Raw genomic sequence first — 13,446 nt, 5'->3', positions numbered from 1 at the left:
CTCTCAAGGCGAGGACCTCAGAGTCGGTTCTGAAGTACAGACGCGGCCTCACGTGACTCATTTAACCTCCGCTAACAGGTGACAAAATATTAACACATGTGGAATACTGGAGTAAAGTAACCCGAATACTTCGAACTCGAGTCCATTTTGCAGTAACCTTTAAATCTTTTTTCTCCCAAAACGTCTTGTCATTTATGTTTGTAATTAAAAACATTTTTGTATTATTCCAAATAACAAAATAATTACATGGATCCTAAATATTCTGATTATTTTAATAAAGAAAGAAAAGGTAGACTGACCTCTCACCTCAGTGAGGACCTCATCCCAACCCTGCATTACATCATCTCTGATGTGGGCAAATATAAAAATAATCATAAAAAAGTTTGATGTTTGTTTAATTTTCCCTCTGCCTTTTTCTTTCTTTTCATTTTACAAACTATTTTATATATATATATATATAGGTAGGTAGGTTGTAATATTGTAATAATGTTTACTTTCTTTACTATGTCGATCTCTGTTTAGATTCTTTTATTATTTTTCTTGTTACTGCAGAAGGGATTTGTTGAAAAATGTGGATTATTTATCTGTATGTGTGTGTGTGTGTGTGTGTGTGTGTGTGTGTGTGTGTGTGTGTGTGTGTGTGTGTGTGTGTGTGTGTGTGTGAGAGGTTTATGGTGTGTTGTGTGTAGACACACAGATGAAATATTTCTTCGTCCATGTGAGAAATAAACAGTGAGCAAAAGTGTCAGTTTGGTTCAGATGTTTGTACAAAAGTTAAAATCAGACACAGCGATGATGATAAATCATCCTCATCTGTGTGATGAAGAGTTCAGTCCTGGCAGCTGATGATGATGATGATGAAGAGGAGGAGATGAGCAGCTGGATGGGTGATTGTGTTGTGTCATGCTGCCTCCTGCTGGTGGAGATGCTGTCCTGCACCCACAGTCTGATGTGGCATTCAGGTCTGTCCTGTAAAGTCTAAAATCAGATGACCGAGTTTTGCTGTGACTGATTGTTTATGATTGATCGTCTCTGCGGGTGTGTGTGGCACTGATGCTGTTCTGCCTGACGATGACCCTGCTGTACATCTTCTGCTGCTCTTCCTTATACGCGTCCTTCACCTTCCCTCGCTTTAGGCTTCCGTCCCTGAAATGGAGAAAAAAAAAATCAGGAAGGAAGTTTTCACTGAGAATCTCAATCTTGCAGTTTCTTCGAAATAGATTGAAAAACAGTAAAAGATGGTTTTCGACACAGAATTGATGCTGTCATGGATTATAAATATCATATAGTCATAACTTCGGGACTCAAACACAAAAAACTACTCATTAATTTATTATTTACAGCGCGTAATCATTTGCTTGTTAGTTTTATTGAGTCGTGCGGACACGTCACTTTAAATGAGCCCTTTTCTCTGTGAGCTCGCTCGGCTGAGAGAAAATGGTCCCTGCTGCTGAGGTGAAATCCTTCAGCTCGCTGTATGTGAAAGCAGACGTCGCCACGACTGACACCTACAAACCGGGACGAACAAACTAAATCTAACGTTCAGTGTTTGATTCAGAACAAAGTTGTTATTTCATCATTTAAAAAAGTGTTTTCTATCTTTAAACTGTTGTAATGTAGATACAAACTTCAAGTGAGATGTACTTAACTGTACTGAGTAATCTGAGTACTCACCATGCCAGGTCAAGCAGTCCTCCCCGACAAGCAACGGCAGATTTCACTCTGTTGGCAAACTGGACTGCATCCTCTCCATCCTGAAAACACCCCGCGGTCATGTTAGCTGTGATCACATGACTCTCACAATCTGTGTGTGTGTGTGTGTGTGTGTGCGTGTGTGAGAGAGTGTGTTTATGCTTCGGTAACACTGCTTTTAAAAGCCCAAATGGCGAGCAGCACAGCATTTAACTCCTCGTCTTCATCTGCAGAGCTGTCATCACCATCATCACCCTCCATCAAAAGAGACGCTGGAGGGCGATGATGATGATGCTCAGGTGTTACAGTGTCACCTTCCTGACACAGTGAAGCAGATGCTGCCCCAATCAGGTCAGAGTGGGAATTACAGCATGGGCAGATCACTGAAAATCAAAGGAAAGCGCTCAAACCTTCAGACGTCAGGCCTTCAGGAAGTCCAGACTAACTCTGGATGAAACACAAAATAATTCATTGGGTTAACCCTCTGGGGTCAACAGACACTTTCTAAGGATAGTGCTCGTTATAACTTGCTGCTGAAAAACAAACAAAACAAGAAAAAAAACCTTTTCCTATTGGTGGAAAAATGTGATGTGCTCCTCGTCTTATAGTGGACAGAAACTATTTTTTGGAGTGGCACAAGTCATTTGTGTGGCATCTTATTGTGAGGGTTATAGAAAAAACGCCCGAGGCACTGGCTGCATTTTTAGGTAAATGGTTGTATATAACTTTGTTGTTTGCAACTCTTGTGCATAGGTTTCTAAACAGTACAATTTCTATGCGCTTTGCACTTTGTGTCTTTATTGTGTTTCTATTTGAGGCCTTTCAGTATTATTGTGTGTGTGTGCGTTTCTCATCAGTTAACAGTTAATGTTTGCTATATTAGTGTCAAATGATTTATGCTCAGACGTTTGGTGATGTAAACGTTGGTGGGAAGTTTGTTGGTCACAAGCAGAACGTCGGTCAGCTGATCTTTTCTACCTGTTGTTTCCTGTGAGGTCATGTGACGGGTGACCCCTGATGGATTAATCAGTATGTGTGTGAAAGGTTAAAGGCCAAAAATATAGTTTAATTTCCCCACTCGTACTTCAGATCCCTCACTGGGGTGTTTCTAGAGACGTTGACCTCCGAGGCGTACCTGTATGGTCATGGGTGGGAGGTACCACACATTGACGACGATGGCCCAACTGGTCATGGTGCGCAGCAGATAGCTGACCATGTTGTACTTGCTGCTGTTCCAGAAAGCATCACCCAAGCGAGGGTCGTACTGAGACACAAAGGGAGTGAAGGTGAGTCAGGTTCTCAAAGCTGATTGGCTCAGGTAAAACATTCTCTGGACTAATCGATCATCGTGCAGCTTTGCTACCTTGATGGCGACGGGATGGATCGTTCCTCCGATCTCAAAGCTGCCCTTCTTAAACATCATGACCGACGTGTTGTTGATACAAGTTCCTGTTACAGAGACACAAACAGACAATATACAGCCATCAAATCATGATTATCATTACCACCACCATCATCATCATCATCACCACCACCATCATGTGACGCTGACCTTCAGGAAATATAAGGATGGGAAGTTTGGTCTTTGCTGCTACGTGAGCTCTGAGCCTGCAGAGAGGAAGCACACGTCAGTGAGTCATCAAACACATCTGCATCAACACTTTCACAAAACAGCTGTAATTACAGATGTTCCCATTCTCTCGCTGTTTGACTGTAATGTGGTCACAAACCCTGAGTGTGACCCTCGAGCTCGAGGCTGTGGTGAGCATTTAGTTCACAGGAAGTGACCCTGGACCAATTCAGCTGACTCATCAAAGCGTTACGCCACACGGCCGCAGCTCGCCGAGGAGACAGCAAGGTAAACATCAACAGTTGATCATCAGCAGCTCGGCAGAGGATGAAACACACGCACAAACATACACACAGGCTCCTGATCCACCGGCTCTGACAGGCAGAGCCACGCTGAACTACCTCCTGAGCCAACGGAACAAATTAAAGGTCACGGTGCTAAAAATGTGTGATCATACGGGCCGCACCCAGCTGTCACTGATGTCAGAGCATCTCCACCATCACGGTTTGGAGCAGAAATAAAAACGTCTGACTCTGTCTGGCAGGTGAAATCGTTTACAGTCAGCCTCACCTGCTGGTCACCGCGTGGCGGTCTTTCATCTCCGACCTCTCAAACCAAACATGAGGGCACGACCTCACCATCGACCTCTGGATGACCCCCATCAGACCTCCATGAATCTGCCCCACCTGAGGACAACATAGCATCAAGACAACAGAACACACACACATGTACAAACACACAAAGGCACGCCGACACACACACATAAACACACACCCACGCACGCATGACACTTACCATGGCATAGCAGCCGTCATTGGCCAGGATCACCACATCGATGGGCGTGGTGTGATTAGCCACGCAGATCCCTCCTTTCTGAGGTCGGTTCTCTCTGCAGAAAGAAACACGTGTTCAGATCGACAGGAAGTGCTCGACAGGAAGCACTTGACAGGAAGCGATGAAGTGGACTGACTTATTGTGGTAGCGGATGGTGGCCGACAGCGCCCGGGCACAGATCCTGTAGCAGGTCAGGTGGACAACTTCGCTCAGCCAGTACTTCACACTGAAACAGATGCACATGCTCAGTCTGTGCCTCGCCGAGGCAGTCACCAAAGCTGTGAACCGTGGAAGCGCCATACCTGTTCTCAGGCAGAAATCCAACTAGAGTCGTTCCAATCACAAGCCACGAGAGGCCGATGATGGCCAGAGTAATCCTGCAGAGACATGAGGAGGAGAAGGTGAAAATCCCCCTGATCAGAACTGTCTCACTTTTATTCACTGAGAAGGCCTCAGAGAGAAAGTAGCTCTGTCACCTGGTTTCTGAATGATGGGTGTAACCATACAAACTGCACATGTACAGACTGCACTGCGGTGATGATGGTTTGGAGATAATTACAGCTAACTGCTCATCTATTATCTGTTTTCTCACCAGTGATGTGTTACAGTGAGCAGCACTTCCTGTTTATTAGTTAAAAGCAGAAGATGTAAGCACTGGAGTGACCTGAGAGCACTGAAACGTGCCTCTGGCTGAATTGCTTCACCGCTGTGAGAGCTGCTGTTCCTGTTGCAAAGGCCAATGATGTTGAAATCAGTGCCTCCCCGGGTAGGTGAGAGGTCGAGCTGTGACACACTGACCTGAGAGGGAAGAGGACACAATAGCGCACGAACACGCCGATGCCCCAGAAGATGGTGAGGCGGAGGCTGATGTAGCGGAAGTTCTGGTTGGTGCGGGTCAGGAGGTTCCAGGAGGCCAGCTCCTCAGAGGAGAAGCGCTGGGTCACCTGGTCGTCCACGATGCTCTCCAGGCCCTTCTTGCAGAAATACAAGGCGTCACTCAGAGCAAACTCACCGCCTTCCAGAGACCGAGAACGCCGCAACTGCTCCATCTCCTCCTCCATCGAGCCCTCCGCTCGCTCGATGATCCCTGAGTCATCAGAGAGTTTCAGAAAGAGTTCAGCAGGACCAGAGTTTAACAAAGACACAGTGGAGACGAGAGAGGAAGGAACAAAGAACAGCACCGCGTTTAGTCTCACTGTCTTTATTTGAGTATATATCATGTATTTTCATATGTTTTATCAAACTCCTCCTGTCTCTGTGATTTTCTTTTAAAAGCCTGTGTGACTGTCTTGATGCATGATCAATCATCCAGGTAAGCAAATCTCAATCGTTGATTCTGTTCATCTGGATTCTTCAGTGGGAGAAACATTTCATCATCATCCAAGTGATTTCTTCAGTCTCAGCTGACTCCAGGTTTCCAACCTTTGAACAGAACCTGACTGCAGGTTTCCCCAATCTTATAAACAGTACATGTGCATACTAACTGAAACTAGCACCACTGGTGAAAAATGGGCTGTGAGGTCAGTTCCTTAATCTTAACCATTGCAGCCATTCCCCAACTCTCTGTAAATGCTACTCATGGTCATAACAATGATCATGAAACTGACCTCACATTGTTCGTCAGTGGGCTGGTTTCAGGCAAATTTACTGTTTACAAGATTGGGGAAACCTGCAGTCAGCTGAGACTGAAGAAGTCACTTGGATGATGATGAAACGTTTCTCCTACTGAAAACATCAACTCTTTGAGAACCAGTGTGATTGTTTCTGTGTCGCTATGTGTTTTCATCTGTTTTGGGGGTCATTTTGTTCTCTGTGTGGTGGTTTTGTGTCTCTCTGTAGTTGTTTAGAGTCTCATATTTTTTGTTGTTGTCATGTTTGTATGTCTTCCTGTTTCCATGTCTTTGTCCTTGAATTAACCCAGAGGGACCTGAATGACCTTTTTTTTAAACGTTGGTCACTTTCCTGTCCTTAAGGACGTTTGACTCTGTGTGAAAGGTTCTTGTATTTATTTCTATTTTTTTTTTCTGATCTTGTGCCTCAGAAAAAGTTTGCAGTAAATCTGTGAGGCCTACAGGCTGTTAAGGGTTAAACCTCTGACACAGCAGCAAAGCAGCAGTACCTGTGTTTGTTATTAACGTGTGTGTTAGTGTGTGTGTCTGAGTTTCTCAGGCTTCTGTTTGACCAGCGTTATGTAAGCAGCTGTTGCATCATCATCCTGAGACGAGCCATGTGCTTCTCTCCCTGACCTACAGCCCAACATCAGATGCTGCAGCTGACCAATAGGAAGCCCCCACCCTCGGGGCACAGCGTCACGTGATCTGTGCTCGCAGCCCAAACATCCAAACAGGAACAGGAGCTGAAACTCCAAGCAGCAGCACAGAGGAATCTCTTTCTGCTTTTAAAGTCTTGTGCGCCACATCAGAACGGAACAAAAGTTTGATCAGTCATGAGATCAACGGGATTATTGGTTTATTTAATAAATACAGTTTCAATTTGACCAAATGTGATCATTTAACATAGCGATTCACTGTTTAAAGCCTTAAAAATCTAATTTTAGTTTTTTCAAATATTATTCTAATGTTATTAGAAATTATTTATTGTAAAAACATTATTATTTCTGATTTTTATTATGACACGGATTATGACAATATCCAACGGCTTTGTACCTCATTTATTATAAATATATGTATATATACATATATATTATAGTTTCTTTATTTAAAGTGTCTTTTTAAAATTAGATTTATATAATTATATAAAAATGTTATTATAAAACATATATACATGACATATACATAATTTTATTTTGATGTTTTTTATTCCCTGTTTAAAATATTTTTCCTGTTTTTATTATATTTGTTATTGAGGACGATGAGTTTTTATCTGACAGCTTTTGCTGTCCGGTAGTTTTTACATAAATGTGAATAATCAAACTTCTCTGATGATGTATTTCTACGTCTGATCATTAGTCATTATTTATTGATTAACTGACACACTGAATGTTTTCTGCTGTGATGCGAGCAGACTCACCATTGAGCAGCGGTGCGGGTACGCTGGGCTGCTCCTCGCGTCCTCTCTGGATTCGTATCGTGGCCCACTGCAATGTTATTAGGACAGATGACCTCTGACCCCACTCTGCCGCTGCTGCTCATTGCACAACTTTACACACATGTTGACCATAGACATGAATTCCTCTGAGGACAGCTTACCTCAAGGAGTTTAACCAGGATCTGGATGTAGACGCTGGTGACACCCAGAGAGAGGCCGAACATGGCGGGCAGCGTGATGAAGAACACGACTACAAATATCCACAGCTGGAAAACAGCCACGGCCACGGTCCACAGGTCCTCCATTGCTGACAGCTTGCAGGTCACCTCATCATCTGCAAACAGGAGGTTAAAGGAGGCGTTCCCATCATGTTCCCCTGAGGACGAACCAAAAACGCTCTGACCTGCTCCCCATCACCTCCACCACAGTCAGCATGCCATCCTTCTCCCCAATATACTTTCATTCTTTGACTTTCCAGAACAGAAGTAAATGATCATTGAATAGGAACAGCTTTATTCATTTCTATGCTGATGACAGTTGTTTACTAATCAGCTCCTTCTGCCAACAAAATTCTGTCTAATCTACTTACAGGATCTTCTTCTAAACATTTTAAGCTCCAGATTCTAAAAAGTTTTTAAAACTATTATTTCAAGCAAAAACGTCAAAGAAAAATAACATAACATATAATACATAACAACTTTAAGGTACTTATGCTCAAGTATTTCTGCTTTTTTATTATTCTATAATACTCCAAACCTTTTCAGTTATGACTGTAGATTTATTTTGGGAGTTTTTATGATTATCATCTTTCTTTCTGACCTGCTTTTAACTAAATGTGCTAAATGTGCTCATGTATTGTGTATATGTATAAAACAAAGTCTTATACAAATGAAAGAACATTTTAATTCATATTACAGCTGTTGCTGAATTGAAGTTATAATAATAGAAATATTTTAGGTTTCTGTTTGTTTGTTTTTTTACCAACAAAACATCAAATATTTGATTGAATATAGGTTAAAAATGTGAATTTCATATTTGTCTGCTTTTAAATGAGAGGAAGGTGAAGAGTTTTGACTATTGCGTGAGAAAGACAAATAAGGCATTTCATTATATCACAGGCTGTTTAAAAACCAAGTGCACATATTTAACTAATGCATAATTAATACATATATGTTTACAGCCCTTTTAAAACACATATAACCCTTTAAAACTTGTAATTTAATGTAATATAAAAACAACAAATTTTAATTGACATAAAAATTTATAATGAGAAAATGACCATTTTGAACTCAGAATGAAATCAGTTGTTAACTACAGGTTCATATACTGACTATAAAACAGTCACTCACAGCAGTAAATGAAGTAGTTTTAAAACTTTAGCAGAACAATCAGTTTAGCTGTTAAAACAACAACAACAACAACAAACATTCAAAACTATGATTATTAAACAGCCTGCGGTGACTCTGGAAGTTTAACTCTTACCTGTAATCGAGTATTTGTACGTTTCAAATCCAAAGTACCGTTACAGGAGTGAATTACTAGAGCTATTGTTCGGATAAAGGAAGTTAGACCCGGTAGTCCGACTATCTAAACTGAACTAACCCGGGTTACCGGAACAGGACCCCCACAGAAGGCCCTGTTTCAGTGGAAGTGTGCCTAGGAGCGAGGAGAGGCGAGCGGGTGCTGCTGTCCGGAGAAACTGAACCTTCAGCCCGCTGGTTTTATGGTTAGCTCGCTAACCAGCCCGCTCCTCCTGCAGCGGAGCCTGCTGCGCACGAAAAAAATTCGCAGCGTATGACTGCGCGTATGTGACGCGTCTGTGTTTGTGATGAAACGGCATCATGGCGGAGCCCACTGTCCGCTTGCCCGGGATCGTTTTAGCTTCCCTCATGTTTCAGCACGTTAACAGTGACTCCGATGTGGTAATGAGCTCTTTTACTCGTCATTAAAACTGATGAATTCTTATTGAGCCTTTGTGGGTGATTATGTAGTATTATTGGGAAAGCTAGCAAATAGAACAGACGCGCCAGGTGTTAGTATCAGGCTTTAAAGTTGATAAATTCGTATTTATTAGTTTAATTATTCGGATTTCAGCGTGTCGTTTGATGCAGCGAAGAACAGTTTGTCGTCTAAGTGAAGTCAAAACTCCCCCTGTGGTGTTTCTTCAACTTTTAAACTAGCTAACCGCTCTCAGGTTCCAAACAAACCAGACTCCATTCAAAAATCTACTAATTTAACCAGGTCCCGGTAAGAAGTCAAACAGTGTAAAACATATTAAAAAATATTTTAATATTCAGACAGGTCTGTAGGAAAATTCGGTACATCCATGATCCAACACGGAACGATTACGCGAGTCGAGTTTTGCATGAAACCCGAGATGTTACTGCTCCTTTTCAACCATTCCCGTCGGTGCAAACCACACTCCATTCACAGATTTTAGGTTTTAATGTAACACCGATTATTATTATTCGTGCACTTTTAAACAGATCCCCAAATTAACGATGATCTGTTGGTAAATTCGGCATATGGTTAATCCAACTACTGAATCTTACTGAAGCCATAATTTAATTGAAAAATTGGTGCTCAGTTCTCGTCCACCACCGTGTTTCAGAATACACCAGACTACATTTAAAAAATGTAAAGTTTAATGAAAATGGCTCCTGACAAGAAAACGTTAGCGTGAAACATAATCAAATACATTCAAGTATTCAGGTAGGTCTGTTGGTAAATTTGGCATATATTTTAATATTTATGTAAAAATGCTGTAGCTGAAATGATTATATTCAGTAAACAAATGCTTATAGATGTAGGGTTTTTATATCTGGTTTTATTCATCCATCAGGAGGGGTTGATCCTCGGAGAGAGCAGGTTTGACGAGCAGGTCACCATCAGCGACTCTCAGGCCGATCACATCCACATCGAGGAAACATACAGTAAGTGCATCTCAATTAACTGTACGGTTACACGAGTACTACAGTTACTGGTACACTTTTAGGAATGTCTGTTTTCTCTGACAGACGTCCAGAAGCACATCGCCTGCCACAGACTGAACACGTGAGTGATGCATCGTGACGTAATCATGCCATCGTGTGTGTGCTGTGTTCTTATGTAAAGGTGTGTCTGTGTGTCAGTCTGTACAGCAGGGATGGACAGGTGAACGCGGAGGAGCTACACAAGCTGCTGGCAGAGAACAAGCAGGTGAGTGGGGTGGGGAGAAGGTTTCGGCATGATGCGATCATGTGATTGACGTGTTCGGCTTGTGAAGGAGAGCGTGATCGGCTGGTACCGGCAGCGCAGGAACTCGGAGCAGCAGATGACCTTCAGAGAGAAGCTGGTGCACGAGAACCTGAAGAGCGCTCTCTCCAACCCTCACATGATCTTTGTGCTGCTGACTCCCACCAAGACGACACCGCCAGGCTCCACGCACAGGATGGAGTACTCGGCCTTCATCTCCCGCAGCAGGTGGCGCTCTGAGTATACCTGAATATCTTTATATCAGCTTGCTCTCTAGCGTTGTCTCTTAATCCTCTACAAAGACACATCATCTCATAGATTTTACCCAAATGTGGAGTTTGTGTTGTGGGAGGTTGCTCCTTTGGTGACATTTGAAATCAGTCCACAGAGTTAGCAAAGGTGGGCTTTTTTTTTTTTTTTAAGTTATTAGATTAAAATAATCTACCCCGGGGCTCCAGAACGATGCCCTGAGGAACACCATCAGAATCTGAGACTGCCAAACCTCTGTCTGCCTGAAGTTCCCGTATGAAACCTCTTAAAGATAATTTTTACTGTTAAAGCTGATCAACCAGGTCACTGCCACCTGTTTGTGTTGGATGAATGTTTCTTAGTTTTATATAAAAAGAAAAGAAAAAACCTCATTTTACTCAGCAGGTGCTGGCAACTTAAATATCAGAAGAAACTGAGTGTGAATGAAGTGAAATGTTGTATAATTATTAAAATGCTCCAGTTGGCTTTTAAAGTGAATAAAAACAACTGGGAGGCATTCAGGGACACTGGTGAGGCTTTAAGGTCAGTCACAGAGGTCTAAAACATCTCAGCTTTGGGTGAAGCAATCAGGTCAGTTAGAGGAACGTTGAATGAAAACAGGTAGGTGGAGGCGGGTGGACAGCTCGGTGTTTCCACGTTTAACTGACTCGTGTCTTTTCCTTATGGTTTGTGTTTCTTCTTCTCCTGTGGAGGCACTTCATGAACGTCCCCGTGCTCATCACCAACCTCGGCCTCCTCGAGCAGCTTTCTTACTGGAAGGTGTCGGCGCCGTGCTCTGCAGCCGGTTACAGCCTCACAATGAAGAAACACGGGTATGCCCCGCCCACGCTGGCACGTTTACACCGTGTCTGTGTTTCTGCTGGCATAACTGAGATCTCTTTGTTTCAGGTCAAAGTTCTTCTGCTCCAGCGGGCTGCTGAAGGAGGTGAACGAAGTGAATAAGATGAACGACTCGCTGCAGGTGGAGCTGCAGGTGAGCAAAATTGTCAGAGCACCTGAACTTCCTGCCACCTCACTTCCTGTTTGATTCACTCTGCATCCTTCTGTTTGTGAACAGAAAACGTGCAGAGACGTGGAGGAGAGCGAACGCCTGGTCGAAATGCTGCAGACGGAGGTGTCAGCCCTGAGGACGAAGCTCAGAGAGAGACAGCAGAGCGAATCAGGAAAAGGTTTCAGATTATTTTATCTAATCTCACACAGCAGCGGGATTAGATGAATTTCCGGTATCTGCCTCTTCCCGACACCAGAGACACGTCTCAGGATCAGCCCAGCATTTTAAAAACACAACGCAGAAACTCTTTCCGTGCTAACATGTGGACAAGGAAAACTGAGAGTTAGTCTCATAATGTCAAAGGTGTTGTGTGATTTGTGGGCTTTTGATTGGCCAGTATTTTGTCGTGGTTAGGTCTATATCACTGCGTGTTGCTTTGGCGTGCTCTCCACAGACTGTGAAGTCGCTCTTTGCATTTTCATGGAGAGAATTTTTCGATTTTTTCATATTTTAAAAATTCGACCAGTTAGAAATTAAAATAATAATAATGATGAATATTTGGTTCGCAGTGATAATTAAAGTGGTAGGTGAAGGTGAAAACCCTGACAGGAGAGGAAAAAGGAAGTGCCAGTTTAATGTCTTTATTTAAAATCACGGTTGGCTGATGACCTGCAGTAAAAATGTTTCTGAACTTTTGCACTTTCTCCATGAACAGAAAGCGCCACCGACCCTGGCGAGCCAAGGAAAAACCGGCTGCTTCAGGAGGCCGTCAGGGCGCTGCTCGCCTCCTCGCCGCTCTTCCACACTCAGACGCTCACGCTGCAGGGACTTCCTGTTCCTGACCACACAGATGACATTTCCACGACAGCAAGGGAGGCGCCGCCGCCGAGCGCAACAAACTGCCGTAAAAGGTTGAGGGAAATGCTGCCAGAGAAGGAGAGGAAACGCAGGAGGAGCAAGAGCTGAGTCCAGGACGTATCCAAGTTCTGTCGGATGTTTTTGGAACCGGTCTGTTTAAAAGAACTGTTATTGATAAAGTTTGTTTCAAAAAAGGACAGCAGAGGTTCTTTTTACCTGAGCAGGTGTAAAGTTCAGACTCTTCACGCTCAGATGGAGGACTGGTTTGATTTAGACTTCCAGCTGTGACACTTTGGTGTTTGTTCCAGATGTTCGGTTTTAGAGTCATCGGGTTTTTACCTTTTCTTTGGTTTCAAAGTTTTTGCCTGACCTTCAGTTGATCTCGCGCTCACAAAGAAACTGTTTCACACTGCGTTTTATTTTTCACTGTAAAGGATGAAGCGTGCGTTCCATTAAAGGTCTGACCGTGTGCGGTCATTCGAGTTTATCTTCAGACTGCAGCAGAAATCATAAAGCTCTGAATTACACAAACCTGCCTGTTTTTATTTTCTGTTTCATATAAATCAGAGGAGTCAAACATGTGGCTTGGGGACCAGAATCAGCCCACGACAGAGTCCGGTCCAGTCCAGGTGGTGGTGAGAACTCTAAAAACTGATGAAATGCAAGAAGAGTTTTCTCCCACAGCCAGTCTCACCGGCTCAATGAGGCCAACTGATTTTTCTCCATAAACACGAACCTTCTGGGTTTTACCGGCTCTGTACGAGGCGACGGGACTTCAGAGATCCCGGGTTACGTTAGTTCACGCATTGTCTTTGTTTTAAACTCCAGTGACACAAACTTTGAAAGAGAATCCAGGAAAACAATATTTCAGTCATTATTTTATAGATAGAATATTTTATAGATTCTCCGTTTAGTGTGATGGTTGAAGGTCTTCAGATGACGTCACAAC

The 13,446-nt window shown here is 43.1% G+C and overlaps 2 protein-coding genes across 2 annotated transcripts; one reads left to right on the top strand and one right to left on the bottom strand.

The window, feature by feature from the left end:
• Positions 1-494: 494 nt before the first annotated feature.
• Positions 495-8,764, bottom strand: gpat3 (glycerol-3-phosphate acyltransferase 3). Its single transcript, XM_004561851.5, has 13 exons — positions 8,627-8,764; positions 7,306-7,478; positions 7,127-7,193; positions 4,895-5,183; positions 4,399-4,473; positions 4,233-4,322; positions 4,058-4,151; positions 3,833-3,948; positions 3,245-3,300; positions 3,056-3,141; positions 2,828-2,956; positions 1,675-1,754; positions 495-1,146 (listed from the first exon to the last, which is right to left on the bottom strand). The coding sequence occupies exons 2-13, from the start codon at positions 7,447-7,449 to the stop codon at positions 1,017-1,019; spliced, it is 1,356 nt and encodes a 451-aa protein (XP_004561908.2). The 5' UTR covers positions 7,450-7,478; positions 8,627-8,764; the 3' UTR covers positions 495-1,016.
• A 73-nt stretch (positions 8,765-8,837) lies between these two features.
• abraxas1 (abraxas 1, BRCA1 A complex subunit) lies at positions 8,838-13,028 on the top strand. The gene is made up of 9 exons (XM_004561852.6): positions 8,838-9,066; positions 9,987-10,077; positions 10,162-10,198; positions 10,276-10,342; positions 10,410-10,606; positions 11,341-11,460; positions 11,537-11,621; positions 11,706-11,817; positions 12,355-13,028. The coding sequence occupies exons 1-9, from the start codon at positions 8,986-8,988 to the stop codon at positions 12,603-12,605; spliced, it is 1,041 nt and encodes a 346-aa protein (XP_004561909.2). The 5' UTR covers positions 8,838-8,985; the 3' UTR covers positions 12,606-13,028.
• The last annotated feature ends 418 nt before the right edge of the window (positions 13,029-13,446 follow it).

The sequence above is a fragment of the Maylandia zebra genome, linkage group LG7 (assembly GCF_041146795.1).
Source record: "Maylandia zebra isolate NMK-2024a linkage group LG7, Mzebra_GT3a, whole genome shotgun sequence".
Lineage (NCBI taxonomy): Eukaryota > Metazoa > Chordata > Actinopteri > Cichliformes > Cichlidae > Maylandia > Maylandia zebra.
The sequence above is the reverse complement of the archived record's forward strand: the minus strand, read 5'-3'. Positions and strand labels throughout refer to the sequence as shown.